The 25,713-nt window shown below is 36.9% G+C and overlaps 2 protein-coding genes across 15 annotated transcripts in view; both read right to left on the bottom strand.

Annotated features, from left to right (window-relative positions):
- Window positions 1-375: 375 nt before the first annotated feature.
- Window positions 376-3,860, bottom strand: LOC145990559 (uncharacterized). Its single transcript, XM_083126252.1, has 2 exons — window positions 3,661-3,860; window positions 376-2,746 (listed from the first exon to the last, which is right to left on the bottom strand). Exons 1-2 carry the CDS (start codon window positions 3,858-3,860, stop codon window positions 2,128-2,130), a joined length of 819 nt encoding a protein of 272 aa, XP_082982378.1. The 3' UTR covers window positions 376-2,127.
- Sarm (sterile alpha and armadillo motif) overlaps window positions 2,608-25,713 on the bottom strand; it is a 247,392-nt gene continuing 224,286 nt past the window's right edge. For 13 of the 14 annotated variants that reach the window (XM_083125635.1, XM_083125634.1, XM_083125636.1 and 10 more), the window contains 11 exons: window positions 20,166-20,267; window positions 18,725-18,886; window positions 16,618-17,814; window positions 14,858-14,982; window positions 13,129-13,281; window positions 10,226-10,308; window positions 9,667-9,766; window positions 7,478-7,667; window positions 5,936-6,057; window positions 3,970-4,254; window positions 2,608-2,746 (listed from right to left, as the gene is read on the bottom strand). In XM_083125635.1, coding sequence (XP_082981761.1) covers window positions 4,002-4,254; window positions 5,936-6,057; window positions 7,478-7,667; window positions 9,667-9,766; window positions 10,226-10,308; window positions 13,129-13,281; window positions 14,858-14,982; window positions 16,618-17,814; window positions 18,725-18,886; window positions 20,166-20,267 — 2,487 coding nt within the window. In that variant the 3' untranslated portion in view covers window positions 2,608-2,746; window positions 3,970-4,001. Of the gene's footprint in view, window positions 2,747-3,969; window positions 4,255-5,935; window positions 6,058-7,477; window positions 7,668-9,666; window positions 9,767-10,225; window positions 10,309-13,128; window positions 13,282-14,857; window positions 14,983-16,617; window positions 17,815-18,724; window positions 18,887-20,165; window positions 20,268-25,713 lie in introns of those variants that run through there. The other variant, XM_083125647.1, reaches the window with a different exon arrangement.

The raw sequence follows: 25,713 nt of genomic DNA, 5'->3' as shown, positions 1-25,713 counted from the left end.
CGGGAAAGACAAGCGCTGACGCTGGGCCGCTTGCCACCGAGTCTTGTAGCGAATGTCAGGGAATGCTCTGTATATAGTCACTAACTGTTCGTAAAATTTAGGATACCACCCAACACAGCAGACGAAACGTGTAGCCAATAAGACTCTTTCTGAGAAGGTTGAAAGCACAAGGAAGGGGGTATGCAAACAAATGCACTCTGTTCAAACAGGAAGTACTGACAATTGAGGATTATGATTGACATATTTGCCAACCTTTTATTTTCAATAGTTTTTCCTGCTTCTGCAAGAGTAAAAATGTTTTACTGCAATTGTTCAAGAAAGAGAATCGTCAAAATCACTGTTATGATAATGAGGACATGTACTGAAGTGCCAAGATATAATTCAATATATTTTTATTTGCATATTAAATACACTTCCCACATTGGTATTTATACACTGCTATATTTGGTGGTAAAAACTATACAAAATTAATTGCATAGTGCAAGATGTCGCTGAAATTACTAAATATTTTTCTCTTTTTTTTCTGTAAAGCTACCACAAAAAATGGGTCAACCTCTAGTTTAGCTTTGCAAGAACAAAATACTTCACAATGCACAAAAAATAAAGTATCAGAATTCTCTATGTAACAATATCTTGTTTTTGTTTCAACTTGGCATTAATATATATATGTAATACAAAAAATATGATTTTTATACAAGTTAAATGGTTTTTACATTTAATTAAATAAACAACAATGCTTTCTTTACAACAATTACATTTTCTCTATTCATGCATACACAGGACATTTTTATGGCAGCAAGATATCAACAAGGCATCATTTTATATAATAAAGTATGTAGAAAATAAATTATATACTATGTGAAATATATTACTGCTAAGTTATTACTTTTATTTGCTCTACCAAACAGTGTGAACCAAAAATTGTACATGTTTGCTAGCAAATTAACTTTTTAATGCATTTTTATGCATTATTTCTCTGTGTTGTCATGATTTTAATAATCTTAAAGCATCCGAGTGTTCTATGAACACTACATGAGCAACAGCGATTTTAAAAACAGATAAAAATACAGATTTCACATTTTCCTATGCAGAAACAATATCTACTGGATGGAACTGTTGTGTGTTTCTTGAAGCTAAAAGGCACGGAAATCTTAAGTAATACATAATAAAAATCCCTTTCTTGGGATATCTGAAAATATTTCCAAAAATTTTAGAATGTATGGGAGAATTATGCATACACGAGAATTATCTGAAAAATTTATAGATGGATCTTAGAAAGTTGGTCATAAACTTCTCCAACAGGTCATGTTTTCGCACTGCAAAGACACTTCTTCAAAAGATGGACAGAAATAATATTTAAAGAAAGATATGCATTCTGATTCGTTTAACGAATGCCACAATGTCAGTCAAATTTCTTAAAACCAGGGAAAAACTGAACCAACATCACTGGGCATATAATGATGCTTGAATTATCACAAGTATTGTTGCAATGGACTCCACAGTGAGAATTAGGACAACAATGTATTCCACTGATAGTAGCTGCCAAAGTAATCAACAATACACACACTTTGGTACGGAAAGAAAAACAATAAAACAGAGCTTCCATTCACAAATTTTCTTTCACAACCATACGATCATTTGCACATCACACACAAACACTAGTTCATTTTTTTTAAAAAAAAACACTCGCGCTTAACTAAAATAATCTTCAATCAGTAACAAAATGTTTCTCTGCTAAACAATGAGTCTTTTGTCAAGCATCATAAATGTTCATAATATATATTTATCTTTTAGGCAAACCAAGTGAAGGACGCAATAGATTCTTCATTATGCATAAGTGAGTCCAGTGATTAACGGCAAAAATTAACACCTTTTACACTTAACACAAAACTATTTTCTATCTTGCTTGAAGCTGCTTACTCTGCTGTGTTGCCTATTACAATTTTTTTGTGTGTAACACATACAAAGCATATGTGTGAAAGTAATATTTAGGCCTGTTGTATCTGAAGGCAGAACAATATTTGTTAAGCAATTTGGGGGGGTCTAACACGCTGTGCATTAAAGTCACTGAGTATCGAAGCACCAATATTAGTCAGTCAAGAAGAAAGTGACAGAAGATCATGCTTGTTACTTCCTCATGAGTGATCTCATTTTGTTCACGCATCGGTCCATGAAGTTCCTTTTTCGTTTCGGTTCCGCAGCCGTGAGCGGCAGAGACATTACGGAGCCTTTTCCCTCCGCAGAGAGAGTGCTGTCTGTGACAGAACTAGCTTCTTCCTGGACCCCGTCCAAGTTAGCGTCACAGCTCTTTGATTTCTGAAGCCCACTGGGCACAGTCAAAAGGGTGGCACCGTCGCAGTTTTCTTCGGGTGCATCTATGGAAAGGTCGTTCGCACTCAAGTACTGTTCACACTCACTCACTACTTGTTCCGGCGACTCGTTGTTCTCGGCGGTTTCCTTGTTTTCCGTGTTACCTGCCTCATCCAAAAGTCCATCAAGGCTGCGTGACCTTCCAAAACCATTGCTCTTGGCATGCGACGCTTGAGGTGGTGGTGCTGGCGGCGGTGACGAGAAAAGACCGCCACTTCGTCGTGGACGCACTGGGCTTGGAGGTCGAGGTGGTGCATGCAGGCGACTCTGTGGACTAGCTGGAGGTCTTCTGGCTGGGCTTGGAGCCCTGGCACCTTTCAACCCTTCCCACGTGTGGGACGGACTTTGTCCACGAGGTGATGAGGATTTACGCAGCCTATGAACGTAAAAGAAAAGTGACAAATTAATGAAAAGGTTCTTGCAAACTGAACTTATTACACATCTAAACAATTTAGAATGATACACATACGAAAGGAAAGTGACTGAAGGCAATACAGGAAGCCTCACTAAAGTTTGGCTGTTGGGCCTGAGCCCACCCAATAATTTGTCTTATTATTATTATTATATATTACTGTGGTCCATGGTGGAGTGCTTATTCAAATCAGTAAATAACAGATTTTAAAAAAATAAGTAAGAATGCATTTTGGTGTGCATTAATAACATGATGTGATTCATGGAAGGAAGGATTTACGAGATTTTCTGCAAACTTATAACTTAAGTGTTTGAGCCCACCCAATGTTATTCAAAAGTTGTGCCCATGTGCAAGACCACTGTTGCAGCTTTGAGGCAAAATTCAAGAATTTTGACTTGAATGTACTTGAGAAAACTTTGTATAGAGCTTTTACTAAAGTACATGCTAATGTGCACTATTTAACACCTATGTAACTCAGTTTCTATGATTGCATTGCACTAGTCAATCTTTACGTGAATTTGGATTTTTACCATCTCATATTTTATTTTTCCTATGAAACAACAGCTCCCATAGACTGGTTGGATTATGCATGTTCCCTTTGTCAGACCATTACTAATGAAATAGAAGGATTTTTGCTCAACATAACAAAATCAATGTTTAGGAGTTGTTCAATAGAAACATAATTTACAATAATGTGACTAGATGTATGCAAGGAAAGTGCTTGCGATTGCTGTAACTGCTTTACCATAGTAATTCTGTACGAATGCAGTAGACATTGTAGTTTGGTAAAATCGTTATATTTTATGAACTATAATGCACATTATATATATATACACACACACTAACTAACACAACTGAACTGTATTCACGCAACTTACAGACGTGTCTTGCTTGATTGTTTCTCCAGGCGAAATGCGAATGTTTTAGGCAGTGTTGCCAACTCTACATGCTGCTTCCCACCAAAAAACACACTGTTAAGTGATTGAAACCTGAACAGGAAATCCACTTCATGTTCCATATCTTCCCCTACAGAATTTTCTACAGCTGTAGCTTCTTGTGTGGATGTATATTTGGTCATGTGGAGGTAGGAATATTTTCATTTGTAACATGAACTACATGCTGTGTATGACTAGATAGTACTGTGTGTACGAGACCTGAAATTCAGAACAAACATTTATCCAAATTACCTATTGTGCTTGGCTGAGACAGGGCCATCTAGTCAATCTCTCCCACCTCCTCCACCCCCAGAGTTTCCATTGATATCCTTGTCGGAGCACGCACTCCCCTTTCCGCTTTCGTTGCTGTGCATTCGCTGGTACGGGTGCCTTCCCACGGCCGATGGAGTCCCAGGCGTTGCATCTCCCCTCACTCCAGCAAAGCGACCGAGGTGGCCGTCTGAGCGAACATTTGCCTCACCTCGGATGAACCTCTCAACTTTGTCTACGCATGCCTCTTGATAATCATGGATCCACCTACAGGACAACAAAATATAAAGTTCAATGAAGATTACAAACTGTAAATCTATCTTTATCTTGTCTTCCAAAATTATAATATTAAGAAACTTGGTGTTGAATTTTCTTTCATGCTATCTGGTAAAGAGGCTTCCATATGATGTTAATTGAAATAGCTTTTCACCATTAGTTTATCTACTTTCTCTATATATTAAACTATATGTTGGCCAAGTATTGCTGTTTTAAAATAATATTTTAAAATTTATTAATTAATTTAGATTTCCACAACTTACAAACTTCGCAACAATAGACAGCACTAAAAAACATATATATAACACAAATTTTATTTAAATTTCAAAGAAATATATATTATGTATTACAAGTATTCGATTTGTTTACCATCCGGTTGTCACATCCTTTTGTCAGTTTGTTTCTGCTCTAATGTCCATAGTCTTGATGTTAATATGAATTAAATTTTGCTGCAATAATTTTTATTCTTAGTAATTTACTTTTTGGCAATACGTTTTCTAAAACTTAACATTAGATAGATATTCCAAAGGTGTTTTTTCTTTCATACCCACAAATTCAAGGTTACAATTTTACATTCCCTGACTCATCCAGGTATTCTTAAATGAATTAGCTGGCATTCTTGTTGTGTTTTAACTTCCTTTAGGATGGAAATGTGAAGGCACTTGCTCAAATTGCAAGAAATATATGTATCGTATTGGTATTTTTGTTATTGGTCACTTATGGGTGAACATGATGATGAAGATGGGTAATTATTAGATCAAAATGATGAGCCTAACACCCACAACGAATACCCGTGCCCAGTCAGTCTAGGAATCGAACCTGGGAACATAAGTGGAAAGATCGAACTCTCAGCCACTATGCCAGTTTCTTTAGTATAGTGGCAATAAATATATGAAATACCCATATTCTGTACAAAGACAACAAAGATATTAAATATTCCTGATTTTTTTCATTACCTTGGTTGGTTAGGAACTCACTTCCTTGAGTTTACAGCAAATTGATGTTTAGATATGACTCAGCTGAATCTTTGGTCAATGCCAGTGAAGCTATTGTCTAGATATTCACAATAGATTAATAGGCTTATACAACAAAATTATTGCGACTAGCTAGTTAACTGTGAAAGCAACTCGCACAAAGATCCACATACATGAATGCTCAAGAAGGAATTTTAAGCAGATGTAATTGTTCAGATTTTGAAATATCATAGCTTTTCGATGGACGTCTGGAAGGGGAGGGGGGGGAGGAATGCCTCCCCTGGAAAATGAATGTCCACTTAAAAATTATATATTTCTCCCACAATTTAATTTCAGTCACAGCAATTTATGTCAATTGCGTTTAATAAATATGATAATTTCAGACTGAAGCAGTGTTATTGAGGGGCATCATTATTGGGAACAATATGCCTCCTTTGCCCCCCCACCCCCACCCCTGGAAAAAATCCTGTCGACATCCATAGGCTTTTTAAAGGAGAGAAAATTCGAAAACATATTTTGGGTAATATTCATCTGTTAAACCTGGGCAAGGCCAGGTATGCTGTATTGGGATAAGACAAAGGGAGTTTATTTTTAACCTTTCCTGCTCCCTCATAAATGAGTTACAATATTGGGATTCATTGTTGACCCTGTTTTATTAGAACACATAACAAATATGCATGATCAGAATAACTGCCTACCTGACTCCATTGAAGTAACAAACAGCCCGCATGTCCTCAGGCAGCTCCTCCGGTTCTGGCCATTGAAAATTGTCGATGATGGGGATGATGTTGCAGTTTGACTGCAAAGCCTCGACTACTTCCTGCAACAAGAAAAACAAGTCATTTCATTACTTTGTGCACCATAACTTAAAGTGGAAACAACATTTGTTCCAAAGCCAAACCACATTTTTGGAGTTACGTTCCTCTGGTTCTCACACAATGACTTGATCCAGGCCATTTTCTATACAGCAATGCGTTTCTTCTGTCTTCCTGTCATGCATGCAGAGTGAACGCTTATACAAGACTCGATGGGAAAGTGGCTAGTAAAGTTGTGCAGTTTGTGAAGAAGAATTACCCTTTGATGTGAAAACTCCTTGTGCAAGTCACTTACTTGTCTTACGTCACCACAGTATGAAATCCCCCCCAAGGTTCTCATGAATGAAAGCATCTCTCATTTCGAAAAGCCAGACTGATATTCTAAATTCTTATTACTTGTTTAAAAATTTAAAAAAATAAACTATGGCATAACAAGACTTCTGAGAACCAGGGCCTACCAAGTGGGTAACACGTAGTCACTGCTTTCATCTAGCTTTCTGGCTGCTCACGATGCTGGAAATCCACGTAAATTTTGGGGGCTCCCAACGGGAATCGAACCTGGGACCTAATCATTTGGCTATGGAGGAGCCCATACTTGTTTAAAATTAATGCAATCAGTATATTCATCTCCAACTAGGGGAAGAAAGTTTCATACTCTCTGAGAATCTATTCTGTTAACAATTTTATTATTATTTATCTTGTAGTCTACGATTCAAGTATAAAAACACAGTTTTTGTTGTGACGTTTCAGAACACACACACCCTTCATCAGACATTTATTTTTAGTTTGATTAAAGATACAGTTATAACAATAGTTAAAAAAATAACAAAAAAGAATCAGTTATACAATGGATTTTGTCAATGTTATAACATAGCAAATTAACTGTGAAACAAGCAGTCTGTTTTTATTATTATTTTAGATGAAAATTTTTATCACATTTTTTTAATTATCAATTCCAAATATTATCAGGCAATTCAAAATCATCATTGCTTTTAGAGATTCCTGATGTCTTTCATTACATTAAATATTAAAGATGGTGGCCTACCCCACTTGTGGAAAAGAAAACCTCTGTTACCATTCTCATTATTTAATTTCTTCCAGTGTTCTTCTGCAATGAACAAAGATTCCCAAACATTCAAATCTATGTTTCCCGTCAATCTTTTTAAAACCCTTCTCTTTTTAATTTTATCATTGCTCTCTTGAATTTGAAGTAATCATGGAAACGAAGCAAAATCTTTGCAGAAATATCATAATCCTAAAATTATAGCTACAACTATTTATTTTCTCAAACATGCTGGGGCTTCTTTTTATATATTAATACATAGTGTTCGTTGCTACTGTTATCAGTGAAACAGTTTTCAAATTATTTCTATTCCATTCAACACTATGAACTGACTACACTTCTGAATTAGGAATCAAACTTACCCTGTGAACCCAGTCCTTGCAGTCGTGGTCCGCAACGCACCTATCGAGTGCATTGGGGGTGAGGACGAGGAGGAAGTTTTTCGCCTGGCGGATGCTTTGCAGGAGGTTGTTGTCGAACTTTCCTGCTTCCAGTCGCTCCACATCTATGAAGACAGAAAACCGCCGCAGCTGCAGATGAACTTTCAACAAACTGAAATCACATTCGAAGAACACGCACGTCAACACAAAGAAGAAAACGTCAACGGAGAGGTGGGTTGCAGGGAGAGAAATGAAAGGGTGCAGTCTGTATCGTAGAGTGAGGATTCCATGCTACTTATGGATGCAACTATAGTCGTAGAAATTCCCTCAGTGTGTGCTAGCTAAAAACCTCTTCCCATGTTTTGCAAACAAATCTACAGAACCTTTCCCACTGCCAATAAAGAGCCACAAATTGTGAAACATTATCAGTTGTAAAAAATCTAAAATCCTATCACTTCCCACCAAAATGTGTTGTTCTTTCACCAGAGTGGTTACAAAAAATGACTGATTAAATTTAAAATTATAAGTTCATCAGCATTTAGGCTATCTGCACCTGTTTCATCATGCAAGAACATGACCCTTAACTAAATCAAAGTCAAATAGGGTAATTGGGTCTGGATCTACAGTTTGAAGTAAGGTATGAACCATTTTATGATGTTCCTCCACTGGGAATTTAACTTAGGACCCCTTGATTATAAGTCAACAGCATTAGCTATGTTATTGAGGGAGCTTATAAGACAGTATGTCTACATTAGAACTCTGATATGAATCCTTTACGAAGACAAAAATCGATAAGTAACTGAGGATTAAAATCTCCATCAGCACAATAAACATGTCACTTGAGAATGAACCAATCATTAGCATCATTTTACACTGCAGTGGCATAAACCTGCAGTTAATTGGTCGGTCTTCAAGTGACATGTGACACATATTACTTGTTTCAGTGTAATTTCCCCAAGGCTTCATGGCCATGGTGACTCAGTCGGTAACGTGTCTGACTACCATGCTAAAGGTCCCGGGTTCGATCCCTGGCCGGTTCAAATCCAGGAACTTTTCTAACGTTGCAAGCAACCCCGGTGCCCACCCAACATCGAATGACATGGGTACCTGGGGGAAACCCTGGGGGGTAAAGCCGGTCAGGGGCGTGATGCTGATCACATCACCCCCACTCACGACCGGATCAAGAAAGTGTGGGGCATTACCCCCACATGCCTTCATGGCATGGTGCTAAGCACAGGGGAGCACTTTTTTTTTTCACCTTCATAGGGGTCACTCAGCACACAAACAAAACATGGGACAGCATACACCTCCACAGTGGACCATCCTGTTGGCCTGAGACAATTCAGTTCCCAGGGTGCACTGTGTGAGAGAGACCTTTGAGTATCATTGCAACACAAAACATAGCGAACCACAGACATTTAGTACCAGCATGGATGGATTAAGTATTAAGGGACTCAAATTAACAGTAAATGATTAATTTACAGAAGATTAAATGGCACAACTAACTCCTTTTGAGGTCTAAACACGTGACCTCTCTTGACATCTAAAATTATGCAATCAGTTCCGTAGTCAAACTAACAATAAACATTCAAGTAACATAGCAGGCGACAACAATGGAAAATTCACCCTTTCCCCTAAAAAAATATTAATCCACCGCTGAATACCACATTGGCATAGTGTATTCTTAAACTGATGAACATAAATAGCGATAAACACTTTTTTGAATGTTTGTGTAACTATTATAATTTGAAAAACTTAAAAAAGAAAGTATTTTAACTTACTCCTGCTTCAGTCCAACATTTTAGACCTGCTTACAGATCTTTCTTCAAGGGGTCCAATGAATTATAACATTCAAAAAGGATAAACCCATCTTTGTTTAACTTTTTTAATGTTCTAATTCCTGAAGAAAGATCTAGGAACACGTTCAAAATGTTGGACTGAAGCAGAAATATTGAATTGTAAGTACAAAAACTTTACATTTTTCAAAAATAGCAGCAATAACCATATTATTCTGATACAGCATCATTACTTAAGGTGCTGTAAATGCAAAGAATATTAAAAAATCAAATTGTTACATGTTCATTGGAAAGTCTTTACATCAGAGTGTAAGTTTCCTGTCACATTACATTATTTGAATACTATACATAAACAACTTTAAAATTTCCCCTCACCTGGCAAGCTGGGATCCATTTGATCGACGATAGCTGACAAAGCAATCAAGAGTTTTCCCAAGATTCTCTTCCGATGAATCTGCAAAGCCAGTCTTCATTTCTACAAAGAAAGAGAGATGTGTTATTCACCTTATATTGAAATAATAACAGTGTATACCTAAAATATATTATGATAAAATGCATCATAAGAAAAAATAGGACAAAAAAAGGGAGGGAATTATGGTTTCTGGCAGTTGTTTAAATCAAAAGAGTGTTTCAAGCACATTTTATGCTCAGATAGCTAATCGTGACTGGATCTACATTTTAAAATTGGAACTGCACGACTCTTGGGTTGTAATTATCTCATTTAAGTCAATGTGGTAATTTAATCCACCAGAAATGAGACTCTAGCAGTTGCAAGGTGACAGCATTGGACACTACTTTATCGGGAAGGCTCTTGTTCATCATGCTGCATCCTTAATGAAGATCAAAATGTTGGAAGAAGGAAATATACATATATCACTTGTAAATCAATATACATTTGCATTTTCATTATATTTAGCTCTTGCACAAAGCTTACCTCGTATTGAGTCCAATATTCGTAACCTGTGAATACTGTTGCTGATTCCACACTCCCTGAGCAGCTGATCATCACTTAGACATCTGGAAAAAGAGAGGTTCTCTGTTCAGAAAAATATGTAACAAAAAGATATAGTGATGATAACAATATAAAAACAACTATTAAAATTTAATTTTACCCAACCTCGAAAGAAAATTTCTAAAATAATTAATTACGACAACCAGTTGAAATATTATGTAAAAATTAAATATGTGCCAGATATACCAATAAAATGAGAAATTATAAAATCATTATTTATGTCATTGATCACAAATTGGTTTACTTTACTTCACATTTCTGCCACTTTGGTGAATGAAGAAGATGAGGATGAGTGATGATTAGTCAAACTGACGAAGGGACACTCACAAAGAATGACCATGCCCAGATCAGAACTCGAATCTGGGACCGATCAGAAATCATGTTGGCACAATATGCATGCTATGCTCTAATAATAAATACTATTTATTATTACAAGCTATGCAAGCAGGTTTTCTATATATTATATAAAAATTGAATATGTGCCAGATATACCAATAAAATGAGAAATTATAACATCATTATTTATGTCATTGATCACAAATTGGTTTATTTTACTTCACATTTCTGCCACTTTGGCTAATGAAGAAGATGAAGATGAGTGATGATTAGTGAAATTGAGAAAGGGACACTCACAAGGAATGCCGATGCCCAGGTTGGGACTCGAATCAGGGACAAATCAGAAATCATGTTGGCACAATAAGCATGCTATGCTCTAATAATTAATGCTATTTACTATTACATGCTATGAAAGCAGGTTTTCTATACATGTTTAACTACACTTCAGGAGTACTAAGGTCAGTACTGACATGACAAGAATACAAAATAACAACTTTCATCTCATATAGCAGCATATATCTAAGGAAAGCAATGTATCAAACTTCAGCACAGAAATCCTAGCATTCTTTGCACCCTATGTGAACTCTCTATGTACATCAGTGAGCTCCTAATGAACCACTTCACCTTGGCACACTCCTCAGGCCAACACAAACAAAGCCTAGTGACAGATGCCAGAGATCCCCAACTGTGGCTACTTTTAAAACAGTAAAGCTCATTATAGGATGCTGTATGTCACTCGAAAGATCGTGTCCTTCACCCTTTAGTTTTGTTTAATTTGTGTGAGAATGCTGACAGGTAATTTTAAAATTGGATGTGAATAAAACATGTGAAGTGCATATGAAATAAAATTGCAACAACAGAGAGCAATTCAAGTATTTATCTATTTATTAACCATATTATTTGCTCACAATTTAAAAGTGTAACTCGAAATTTTGTAGTATGACGACTCCTATCTTGGTAACTAGTCTGTTTTAATGTGTTGAAAGACGGACGATATCTGGCATCAGAAACTGGGCGTAACTCAAAACTGCCAATTTTTCAGTTACTCTTTCATGACGTCACTGACAATATGTAATTGTAGGGTTCTGAAGCACAGTGTCCATGTTATCTATTTATTTCTCAGAAACTTTGTATGCTACAAAGATAAAATTTGGTGGACGAATAAAAAAACTATCAAATACTAACTCAGTGCAACATAAAATGCTTGATTGGTCTCTGGAAGTATGACAAAAACTAGTTTTAATGGTTTTACAGTATTTTTATGTCGCACAGAGGCATTTGCCTTGTTTGGTCACAAAAACATTGAATGACGAACGTGTTTGAAATGTACTCTCTGTCGATATCCCTTCCTCCAAGTCCATGGTGATTTTTCAAAGCTCTAAACAAAGTAAAATGTCTGGTGCCACTGTTAGCTGTACAGTCCAAAGTGCAAGCTTCTGATCTGTGTTGTTTGCTCACTTTCGCGTAACTACAGTGCTTTCTGGTATTCACGCCTTGCAAACGAACATTTCAGCATTGACTATGCTTATGTTGAAAGATTTCTTTCTGCACATAAGATGATCCTCACAGACAAAATTGCAGAGTTTGACTGTGGAGAACATGTTGCCTAACTATGCGGCGAAGAGTGGATTTTTTATAGCAAATTTCCAAGTGTAAGTTCTGCAATGCCGTAGGGTTAGTCAACATACATACCATTATGGAATATATATTTCAGTATATAGGTGTCCTATTTTCATTGCCGGTGACTATATCTAATCAGTATTTTCTAGGAATTTTGAACTATTGAACCTACTTCGGGACTTTAGGAGCATAACTTAAGATTTTTAGGACCTATTTTAAGTTTTTTAGAACCTATTTTAGGTTTTTTAGAACACATTTTAGGTTTTTAGAACATATTCTAGGTTTTTAGAACATACTTAAGGTTTTTAGAACCTATTTTAGGTTTTTAGAACATATTTTAGGGTTTTTAGAACCTATTTTAGGTTTTTTAGAACATATTTTAGGTTTTTTTAGAACCTATTTTAGGTTTTTAGAACATATTTTAGGGTTTTTAGAACCTATTTTAGGTTTTTTAGAACATATTTTAGGTTTTTTAGAACCTATTTTAGGTTTTTAGAACAATTTTAGGTTTTTTAGAACATATTTTAGGGTTTTTCGTACCTGTTTTAGGATTTTTAGAGCCTATTTTAGGGACCTAAAAACACACTTTTTAGAACCTAAAAAACCGAGGTCTTCATGAATGCATTGACAGAGCCCATTGTCACAATAAGTCCTCACGAAATTCCAACACAAACATTTTGGGATCAAACCTGGCACCACATTCACCAAATGCAGGAATGCTGACCTTTCAGCTATGGGCAAACACTGCCGTTTGAAGGTTCCATATATGCTAGAAACATCTAATGAAGCTAAGCTAAGCGATCCCTTTCTAAAAGAAAGCACAAAACCCTTCGTGGTAATGCCTGTGATTTCTGTTATGATCCACTCACCTAATGGATTCTTTGTCGACACCTGCATTCAGCATGGTATAGGTGTATATGGAGAAATCAGGACCAATACTCTGCAGGAAAGAATTGAGTTGGCCGGAGTCCCTGCTGCTGTAGTCGGCCATTTTCTTCAGGTTCTGCAGCTCCCTGGTAAACCTGCGGGAGAAAAATGATGAAATTCAGTGTTGCACAACTTATGTTTGACTAGCGAAACAAAGAAGGCAACAAGAACAAGAAAAAAACAAAGTGAAAATCAAAGAGGCAACAAGTAAATAATTACCAAAGAGGTAACAAGTAAATAATCACAAAGATAGTGTCAAAGCAGGAAAAATAAGTCTTAGAAATATAGGAATGGTATTAAAACTTGAATAAAAAAAGAAAAGGCAGAGAGAGAGAGAAAGAAAGAACCAGAGGAGGAGGGGAAGAAAGAAAGAAGTAAAAAAACAAATAAAAAGGAAAACACATTAGCAAAAGAATGAAAAAAATTGGAAAAAAATATAGGAGAAAATAAAATAAATGAAAAAAAGGAAATTGATTTTTTAAATAAAGAAATAAATCCACAGAAATAAATTGATTTTTAAATAGATAAATCTATAGAAATAAATTGATTTTTTAAATAAATAAAGATAAATCTATAGAAATAAATTGATATTTTCAATAAATAAAGATAAATTCACAAAAATAAATTGATTTTTTAAATAAAGATAAATCTACAGAAATACATTGATTTTTTAAATAAAGATAAATCCATAGAAATAAATTGATATTTTCAATAAATAAAGATAAATCCATAGAAATAAATTATTCTTTAAATAAAGATAAATCCATAAAAATAAATTGATTTTTTAAATAAAGATAAATCCATAGAAATAAATTGATTTGTTAAATAAAGATAAATCCATAGAAATAAATTGTTTTTTTTTCAATAAATAAAGATAAATCCATAGAAATAAATTGATTTTTTCAATAAAGATAAATCTACAGAAATAAATTTATTTTTTGATAAAGATAAATCTATAGAAATAAATTGATATTTTCAATAAATAAAGATAAATCCTTAGAAATATTTTTTTAAAATAAAGATAAATCCATAAAAATAAATTGATTTTTTAAATAAAGATAAATCCATAAAAATAAATTGATTTTTTCAATAAATAAAGATAAATACACAGAAATACACTGATTTTTTTTAAATAAAGATAAATCCATAGAAATAAATTCATTTTTTCAATAAATAAAGATAAATCTACAGAAATAAATTGATTTTTAAATAAATAAAGATAAATCCACAGAAATAAATGATTTTTTTAATAAAGATAAATCCATAGTTATAAATTGATTTTTTAAATATATAAAGATAAATCTACAGAAATAAATTGATTTTTTAAATAAAGATAAATCCAAAAAAATAAATTGATTTTTAAATAAAGATAAATCCATAGAAATAAATTAATTGTTTAAATAAATAAAAACAAATTACAGAAATAAATTGATTTTTAAATAAATAAAGATAAATCTATAGAAATAAATTACTCTTTTAAATCAATAAATATAAATAAAGATTTTTTAAATAATGAAGATAAATCTGTAGAAATACATTGATTTCTTTAATAAATAAAGGGAAACCTAATACAATCATGCACAATCAATGCTTCAACTTCAATGCTAGATTTTACTTATGAACATTTTCGGGAACACTGAGGTCTTTCATCACAAAATAATGAAAATTAACCTTCGTCGGCGAATTCCATTTGTAATGCCAATATCATCTCGCAAATTTTCTTCTGTCAGTTGCAGAAGCAAGTCGCCATCGACTCTGCTTTCTACAAAGTTGTCTGCGTATTCAGAAAATCCAATCTGGAAGGGGAAAATCAAGATTAATTAAATCTATCATACATTTACCCACGCAAATATATCTGACTACAGCTTGTAATGGCAGTACTTGCTTCTAAACATAGCAAACAAGTGTTAATTTCTATACATTTACTAAAAATTATTATTAACTAATTAATACAATTATAAATTACTCACAACCTTTTCCTTCTTATTAATAAAAACACGTTTAGTGAAAAAGCAATGATGGAATTAATATGTATAAGCCAGATTAAAAAGACATTATATACTCTTCAGTGATGTATCCATACAATCCGAACAACCTCCCCCCAGATGGAAAATCCTGTATCAACCCCAAGACACTCTTCATCAAAATATTTTGTGATCAAAGCCAACAGAGTTAGTTCATGGCATATGATTGTCACTGTTTCGTGGGATGTTTCATCACTATACAACAGGGATATAGCTAGGTTATTCAGTTGGGGGGGGGGGGGGGGGGGGGCAAATCGTTCAAGGGAGGAGACAGAATGAAATATTATATATATATATATATATATAACACAGGAATAGGATCAGAAAAGGTGCCAGAAGGGCGTTTCGGTAGAGGAGTGCCATCATCCATCTTTTACCCCACCCCCTGCTCTGACACATCTTTCCCCAGGCGATGGGAAAGGGCCTATATAGCAGGCATGCACGCCACTATACCCCCCGGACTCAACCTAGCCAACCAGTAATCCTTTCCTCTCCTCCCCAAAATTACCCACCCACCTTACAGTAAACACTGGTTAAAGTACTTTTCGTCATCTATCAACTGTTTCTGGCAACACTGATCGTAGAGACGCTACGGTCAGTATTCTGTGCCTCTTCTCCAAGTAACGCCGATCTTTTTCCTTCTACCTTGAAAATGCGACTCAGATCGCGAAATATAGAATAATTTCTCTTCGTGTAGTAAGTGTTTACTGTCTCCTTCATCATTAGTATATATATATAAAGCATAGGCATTGGTGTGATTTGTTTTTGACAGGTCCAAGATAATTGATTCTTATGTAAAAATTATCACAAAAAATGGGAATTTATCCATTAAAAACGGAAACGTACTACACCACTTGTACTTGTATATACACTTTGGAACTACACATTGACCGCATCCACACAACTCAAGATGAGATACTTGCAAGATCACAAAGCTCTGAAGTTGAAGCAGGGAGAACATTTAAATCTCAGAAAATTATCAGTTATTGGAGAACTCCATGTATCTCTCTCTCCCCTACTGTTGACTGCTTGACAGACATTATGATTCCATCTGTAAGGGAGGGGTCATTTGTAATGAAAAGTTCAAATCTCTAGTTTATAGGAACTTGGGACACGGGTAACTTCACAAGGCAGGCAGATTGTAAGACTGGTTACAAACCAGTAGGTAATTAAGGAGTGGAAATTTTCGTGTCCTACATTTGCTTCTGAAGATATTCTTCAGAATAGCAAGTTTGTTCCTTGTGCAGTGCACCAATTCTGCTACAAATTTCCCTGACAATTGTAGATAGTATTAATTTAGGTTAAGTTTTAATCAATCAAAATGTTGTTTTGGGGGGCCACAGTTGCAACGAGAGGCACAACTTTGAACCAAATCTTACAATTGTAATGTTACAGCTATTCACTCACCTGCTTAACCCACTCTCGCACATCTTCGGATGACCACAGCGGCACCTGCTGGCTCAACTTGTGAGGCACCTCCTCCCCTATCAGTCTTAAAGCTTGGGCTGCATACTTCGATGCAACTGCATTTGGGCAACTAGCTACCTTCTTCAGTGGTTCGATGGCTCCAATTTCCCGGAACAGTTCCGTCTTCCCCTGCTGCTTCTTGATGCCCGCTTCCATGCAGAAGTGGAACGCGGCCAGATTCCTAGCTTCCTCCCGTTTGGAGCTGAGGATAGGAACTAACCTTTGAAGCCAGTTCTTGCTCTGTCCGTGAGCATGGGCCAGGTTGGATTTTGCAAATTCGGAAGGATTGTGCGAGGTCACGAAAGGTTCCACAAGATCCAGAGTTCCGGACTGTAACACGGCTGCCTCGATTTCCTTGTTTGCAACGAGAACGGCGATCGCCAGGCAGGCATAGTACTTGATATTGTCGTCGTTATGAAAAGCCAATGGGTACAACCACACGGGTACCTGTCGTTTGATCATGGCTTCTTGGTTTTCTGCACCACCGTACAAGGATAGATTGGCGAGAGCACCGGCACAATGTCGTAACGTTTCGATATCGTTCTTTCTACACTCAAACAACACTGCATCGAGTCCACCTAACTTTATCACATCACTGCAAGTACCTTCACTGTGTTTAAACAAGTGTTCCAGAATCCCCGTGCCCACCCTAGAATGCTCTACGGAGTTGACGTTCTTGTTTTTTGTACAAACGCACGCTACATTCACAACCTTGTCGAGTCCCTTCTCCACGACGTACGCACGGTTTTCTGTTATGAGACACTGTTCGAGAAGCCGGGCACTGGAAAACTGAAGCTCACTGTTATCCACTATACAGTTTCTGATCAGAATATCAAGGCCACCGTAATTGCGGAGGATATTACACAGGGAGTATCCAAGCTCGTGTCCATGAGTTGGGACGGCCCATGCCTTCCGTATCACCTCGTTCATCTGGTTGAGTAACTTAGGAGCCTTCATTTCGTTCATCTTCTTCAAAGTCTGGACGTAGCTGTTGAAGTAACTGGAATATTTTGCTTTCGCCTTTTCAACCTCTTGCTGGTTCGAATCCGCATTCAGACTTTCCAGATCTTCAAAGGTTATGTTGTTGAAGTTGTCATCCTCGATGCTAAGTATTGTTCCATTGATCAACTGGCTCATCTGGAAAGAAAAAGAAAGAAAAAAAACTATTCAGTAACATCCTCACGACTGCACTATTATCGTTATTTGTAAGAGTTATGACTCAACAAATGATACACAATACATTTTAAGGGCTGTAAGATTCAGATATATATAGAAAATAAATACCTTGGCAAAACAATAAGAATTATGAATATGCACGAATAAAGATATAATATTTGTTGTGATACAGTAACATAGTTCCTTAGATTTTCTTCAGACCAAGCATAAAAAGGTGTAGAAAAATTGTACAGTCCCTTATTTCCTTTGATTATTAAAGAGAAAATATAGCAAAAAAATACTAATGAGAAGAAATAACTCTTGCTTTGTTGCTCTAGTAATAGTATGCCACATTTACTGGTGGTATAAAAACTTGTTGCAAACAAGTGATTGATTCATTTGCAACTGTACTGGATTACCACTGACTATGCCAGAATTTAAAACCGAAAGACTGGTATTGATTGTCTGCTAAATTTGAACCTTACAAGGAATTTTGCTTAAGTGACAAAGATTGAAATATTGTTCATAAACAAGGATATATACATTATCAGAGCATGTTAATGTACCAGCCACGTTTACAAAGACAACAGAGAAAGTGTAAGCTCAACCAGGATTTGATGCTGCTTCCCTAGCATGCTATTACCACTGAGCTGTCAAGTCGGTCAATTTATCAATTCAATCAGAATTTATTAGAAACAAACATTTCATGTGCATTACTTGAATTCCTGGCATAAAACATTTTGATTTGTACGCACCACTTCAACAATGCAAATAAACTACAGCAAATATTTATGATAAATTATGTTGGTGCACCATATCCCCTCCACTGTTTCACATAGACATCGGACTCAAAATTTTCACAAATTAACTGTTACAAGATCCATGCCCTCACCTGCGATGACTGAGCCATCATAGACGAGGCTGAAGACTTTGTGCATACACCTTTTGCAGTGATGGTTATGTTGGACTGTGAACTAGCTGCCATGTGTTTCTCCTGATTGAAGATTCCTGAGGAAGTTACCGTGTGCCTTTGCTGCTGAGCTGCCATTGCTTTCTGCCGAAAGGGAAGAAACAGTAAGGGTATTAGAACCAAAGCGGTTAATTACATTTCATGCAAACTTGCAAAATAAACAATATAGAAAGGATAGAACTTCATCCCACGTGTTGTCAGCATCATAAACTGATGACATGTACCTTCAACTAAGATCGAATTTTCCCAGTGTTCTTTTATTGGCTATCAAAATAATAACCTTTTTAGTCTCTTTCTAATTTAAAATGATTGATTGATTTGGTTTATATTACTTCGCGATTCTGCCACTTTTTGGCTAATCACAAAGATGAGAATGAGTAATGATACGATGAATTTCAGGAGGAGACATTAACAAAGGACACCTATGCCCCGGATGGGATTCAAACCCAGAACTCCTGGCATCGTAGCACCTAATTTGAAATAAACCATGTAAATTTCAAAGGGAGGATAGGTTGAGAAACTATGTTTAATTTGATAATTTGGTGTAATTATTCGAAGTATGAAATATATAACATTATATAAATAATACACAATTCATAATACACATATTAAGGATAACCACAGGCCACCACAACGAAAGCCTCAGCCAACATTCAAACAAAGAAATTACCTCAGAGGCAGAATTTCTGTGGAATATTGTGGTTTATTATTAGCCGTGAAAAGATGCCTTGAATTCTTTTGGCATGCAAGCCGCTTTAAAAATAATTCTCTCCACAGCTGTTGAAAAAGCGGTGCACCATGAACAAGGACATTCACAGAACTCGAGTGAAAAATGAGAAAAAGGTCTCTCTGCTGAAATGTCCAGACAGACGACTGAGGAAAGAACTCAACAACAATGCTATTGTTTCTGTTGTGTTAGGTTAATGTTTAAGACTTCTGTTGGATCTTCTACTCTTGTAAAAGTTAATATACAGCTGTGAGTTGGTTATGCATTCCAATGTATTTTACATAACTATTCTGCTACTTCTGGCTAATCGGGATGATGAGGATGAGTATATAATGATTAGATGAAACTAACGAAGAGATACTCTCAAATAACACCAGTGACTTTGCTGGGTCAACACCGAAACCATGTGGCTACGCAGGAGCCTTATTCATCCACAAACCTCCTAGAATTCTTCACAAAGGCCCAATTTATGGTCATTTTGGCTCTAAATTTACCCTTAGGCACCCCTATTCATGAGCTTACACCCCACATGGAAAATTATGCTTCTAGCATACTTCCAATTCTGTTGATTCCATGAATCGCTGCATATACTTATATAACTGCAAAAACAACAACATATAGAGTGGTTCTACCTACTTTTTCTGCAGTGAAGCTGTCAGTCTGTAATTTCATGCTAGCTGCCGCCATGTTTTGTGTCTCTTGCTGAGTAACTTCACCGGCTTTCAACGATCTTTGCTCCTGCAAAAGAGGAAAATAATTCCACTCAATTACACAGGTACTGGCAACAGTGAACATGATGTAACATACTCTTTCCTATGTTAAGTTTTCTTCGTGCATAAGCCAAGTGGTTAAAAGATAAATCTAGAATATAAACAAATTCACAACATAGGTTCTCATAATATTAGGTGTAAAGGGTTATGTAGTTAAGTAACACATGTGAGATGACAAGAAATAATACAGTAAATATTGCTTGTTTGTGTTATATTTAATTTAAGTTTGGTGGAAGATAAATAGAAAACAATGTCATCCACTCCCTCTCCTCCAACGACAAGTCGTTAATCCTCCATAGTTTGAGTTCACATTATCCAACTGATAGGTAAATCCATCAAGAAGGTCAAGGGTTTATATTTCATTGCCACAGACTTTTTTCTTGTTGTGGCCCCCCAGGACACAAGCCGGAACTGCAATTTCAGAGTACTAAAAACCTTCTGGAAATGTGATTTTGCTGAATTTTATATCAAGAGGGTTTGCATTATAAACAAAAAAATATTGCCACGTTTTATCAGTTTGTTTAATATTGACAGTCTATTGTTATCGAAAGCTCTTTCGGATCTTGTTAGGGCATGGCGGCCCCTTATGGGTCCGTGAGTCAACTAACTGTATGAAGAGAGGGTCAGAGAAACAAACTGGAACTGCAGTTCTCTCTCCACCCCTCCCCTCCCCTTCAATCGCTACTCTATCGGAGAAATGTATTTCCTATTAACATGCAATAATGTTTCTGCATACGCAATAGCGATGCTAATTAAGGGGGGGGGGTAAGGTAGGTCATCATGGCCTTTTATCAATATTATAGGAACTTACCCGTAACTGATAAAAGCGTAGAAATACACTTTGCGGGTAAAATGTCGATAACATACTTATTAAACAGTTATATCGGTTTGGATATTTAGGAAACTGTAAATAAATCAGCGGCATCGAACTCAAACCCTTTATAGTTGTAGTCCCTATCTTGGTAAAGCTGCCATCACGGACGTAACTTGGGACCTAATTTTGAGGGGGCAACTCAAAATTGAGGCCTAATTTTGAGGGGGCAGAATCACACTTGGGGCCTAATTTTGAAGGGGCAGAATCAACCCCGGGGCTTAATTTTCGATGACTGGGGGAGGCTCGAAAAGTTTTCATCTTATAAAAATACGTAGCTCCCAGGATTATTTGCTAAATAACAGTGACGTTTACGAAATCATAAATATTATTCTTCATTACGTTGCTCCTCACGTCCCCTAGCTTGTAAATTTTAATAAACATGAAAATTTAGAGAAGGGAGAGTGCCCACCTGCCCCCGCCAAGTTACGCCTATGGCTGTTAGGATGGGGACCGCTAACTACAACTTACTCTAACGGAAACAATGTACGATTTTCTCTGCGTCATCCAAGCAGCGGGCAAATAACAAAATGCTATTCGACTCACGTGTGACGTGTTTGTGCAAAATCTGCACGATTCCCCCGCTCGAAGTGGGTAAAACAAAAACAATCATTATCCTTCGCTCCTTTTGATGTTCTTCTCTGAAACACCGCTAATCTTATCTTTGACTCATTGACATTGCAAATGAAAGACACTGAGAAAAGGTGTGCCGCGAGATGATCTATCTTCTATTTGCATTCCCGCCGCTAAATCAAGCGTGACGTGACATTTTGGTCACACCCTCAGGTTTCCATACAATAACATTTCTTCTCTTCTATTTCGAAATCCGGGAACACCCGTTGTTATACAGTATTAAAAAGTACAGCTATACGAATCATCAACACTGTCATACCTGTTGCTGTGAAGAGAATGTACATTGTTCCGGCCCGTTACGCAAGGGAATTATATACAGTACTGGCCAAAAGAGTGTCAACTTCATGTTTTTTTCGCATACCTCTTGCCAATGTTATCCGATGAGAATGAACGTCGCATGATATGTTGTTGAGGATGTTTCTGATGTTCAACGCATGTATTTTGGTCGAAGTGTACCATTTTCACCATGATATTAAGGAATTACAAAACCCGCCGAAAAATTACTATTGTACCTATCCATGCTGGTTAATGATTGTAACAATGTGTACCAGACATTGTCCAATATGTGTTCAGCATGACACATTTCTATGTTTTCAGAGTATGGGTACTCGCCTTGGATGCACCAATGTCTCCGGACATGCAGAGAGGCATTGCTAACGGACGCGCACGAGGGCGAACACTGCAGGAACTGGCAACACAGTTTGGAATCACTAGAAGTGCAGTATCGGAATTTCTGAGGCGGTGGAAGCAACAGGGAGGTGTTGTTGAAGGATTCCCATATAGGACGACCCAGGATCACGTCGAGACACGTCGACAGGACCATCCTCCGTATCAGCAGAAGCAACCCCAGACTGACGTCAGCCGACATTGCTCGGGAGCTATCATTCCCAACCACCCCGTCGCCATCTGGAAGGACCAACAGACGTCGTCTCCAAGCGGCCGGTCTCAATGGACGTCGGCCTGTCAAGAAACCGCTGATTTCGGCGAAGAATAAGAAGGCCAGACTTGCATGGGTAAAGCTCAACTGGCGTGGACCAGGAACGAATGGAAAGATGTGGTCTGGAGTGATGAATCAAAGTATTGCATCTTTGGAACAGACGGAATAGTGTGGATTAGACGTCCTGTCGGCCAGAGATCTGATCCCATGTTTCAATTTCCCACAGTCAAGCATGGAGGGGGATCTGTGATGGTGTGGGGGTGCATCACTGTCAATGGCGTCGGCCTACTATGCCGAATCAATGGTATTATAAACAGTTTCCAGTACGAGGACATACTGGAGAACACAATGAGACCATTTGCTCTCCAAACCCTTGGCCGTAACTTCACCCTCCAACAAGATAACGACCCAAAACACACATCCAAAAACATCAGCAACTGGTTCCGCCGCCGTCGCGTTAATGTTCTCGAGTGGCCCAGCCAATCCCTGGATCTCAATCCGATTGAGCACATGTGGAAGGTGTTGGAGCGTTGTCTGGCAGGGAAGAGAGCACAAAATGTTGATGAGAAGGTTGCTCAGTTGGAGGAGGAATGGAAGAAGATACCAGTCTATTTTATCCACAACCTTATCGACTCCATGCCGCGTCATTGCCAAGCCGCATCATCGCCAAAGGCTTTGCCACAAAGTACTAGATGCTGTTTGTTAATTTTGTGTTGATCAACACCAGTTTTGACCTTTCCCGGTGAACTGAAGTGCAATATTTCTTTATGTTCGATGGTGTGTATTTTTTTCTATTTACATAAATTTGTTCTTTTTTTAGACCATTTCACAGTTTGCCGAACCACTCTGTAATCAGTCGAATGTAATTCATTTGAAGATGTTTTGGTGCCAATATTGTGTAATTCTTGCAATAAATACCTCAGTTACAGCAAAAAAACCAAAAGTTGACACTCTTTTGGCCAGTACTGTAGCACTACATTTTCTCCTCCGAATATACGTATTTCGTAACAAAAATAGAGTATGCAAAAGATAATTTCAGTTATGTAACCAGAGTTATTGTACGGGAAGGGTTCACACTAAACATTCCGCTCATTTCCCCACAATTGGACTAGTTTTCCTACCAAAACACATACCCTTCTCTTTCATTGGTTGACAAAGAGAATATTTACAAAATGTGGATAATTTTTATACAATCCTTATCATTTGTTGATATTTTACAAATATATCGGAATTCACGCATTACAATTAAATCTTTAGTCGGAGACGGAATAAAAAGTCTGTCATTTAGTTAAACGCACAATGATCGAACCGAGATGTACCAATTTACTGTCCTTTAATAGTACATAATTGTATACTTGAACAAAACAGCCGAGTGCAGGTTTTTTTTAACATCCATGCAGATGGAACTACTGAATTGAATGTAGGCAGTAGGTAAGTAATAATCTTTAAAATATTTTCAGTCTACTGTATACACCAGTGTAAATATGCGAACATAACTCTCTCATTTAACAATTTGATGTTAGTGTGTATGTACAATAGAGCAATGTTGCACAGCAGTAACAGTGTTAACATTTTTCAGTACAACTTGCAAAGTTGGGACAAACACTCGGTGCCATTTATGGGGACTCAATATATGTATATCAAGCACATAACATTAAATATTTCGATTTTATGAACAATGATTAAGACAAAAATAACTGCGTTATACGAATTGTAGTTCCTGATACTCCTCGATGCCCTATCACTGTATTCTCACGAAGTACCAGTGGGTGAAATAATCTTATCTTAAGAATGCTCAGTCCTTAGATACGCAATGCACCTTGGCAAGAAGTGGGTCAATCTTAGTTCTCTCTGTTGTGCGAACCTCAATAACGGATTTTTCTATCCTGGACACTGCTCCAAGAAAACTCGACTCTCGAAAGTCCCAAAATATGAAACCTGGCAATCGAAATCCAAACACATCTGCCGCAGAACACTATCACATTGTACTTCTTAAAAAGAAGGCCTGTCTCTGTAGAATCTGGCGCCAATGATCGCACAAAGGGACGTTGATTCACCTTTACCTGTTCCACCTTTCCTTAGAATCGTGATCGTCTGGGGACCTCGCCATATAAGTACACGCCGTGAGTTGACAGGATGCTCCTAAATCAATTAACGACTGACGATGACGTTTATTGCATTTTACACCGACTGTTGAGCTGATGTGCTTCCATAATGAGGCGTTGCATTTCGGATGACCTTGCCCTAACAGTACAATGAGGTACTGGTGTTCGTTTCGGCATAAAAAAAGTTTTATCTGTCAAACGGTTCTCTTAGTTACAGAGGATTGAACAAAATGGTCCATCCCTACGAAGAATTCACACTAGAAACTAACCAACACATTAGCAAAGAGATTTTTAAAAAAAAGAGGTCAATGAATTTCAGACAAATGCTACTGAAAAGAAACCTGCATATGGAGGACGGTCCGTCTTCTTAGTTAGAGCTAAAGGTTTGTAGCCATCAATCATGCAGCCGTCGCGATGTTCAATAACCCTACTAAATACCTTCTAAAAGGATGTATATATATTTTAAAAATTCATGTCCTATTTAATAATACTTCGAATGTGACCAAACCCGGAGCATAAAACAATATTCCTTACACACAGGCACATGTTCCACAGAAGGCAATGAAAACTCGAAGAAATATGACGGGTGTTATACATTCATAATCGAACAAGGCATCAATACAAACTTAGAAACAATATGCTTTCGCAATGTTGCCAGCACACAACTAGACCCACACTAACTGAAAGGTTTCTGTCAGTATGTCCAGTAGAGTTTTCGCTTTCCCTGTCCATAAAGGCAGATTGTCAATTCCGCTTACAATTACCGCAATATGCATTCGCTTCCTCGTAACAAAAATCGACATGGATCTGCTAACACTGTGGAAAAAATCAATGGGAAGCGTGTGATATACACTTCAAGGTATTGTGA

This window comes from Lepisma saccharinum, chromosome 7, assembly GCF_977018435.1.
Source record: "Lepisma saccharinum chromosome 7, izLepSacc3.1, whole genome shotgun sequence".
Classification (NCBI taxonomy): domain Eukaryota; kingdom Metazoa; phylum Arthropoda; class Insecta; order Zygentoma; family Lepismatidae; genus Lepisma; species Lepisma saccharinum.
Note: the sequence above shows the minus strand (reverse complement) of the source record. Positions and strands in the feature narration are given on the sequence as shown.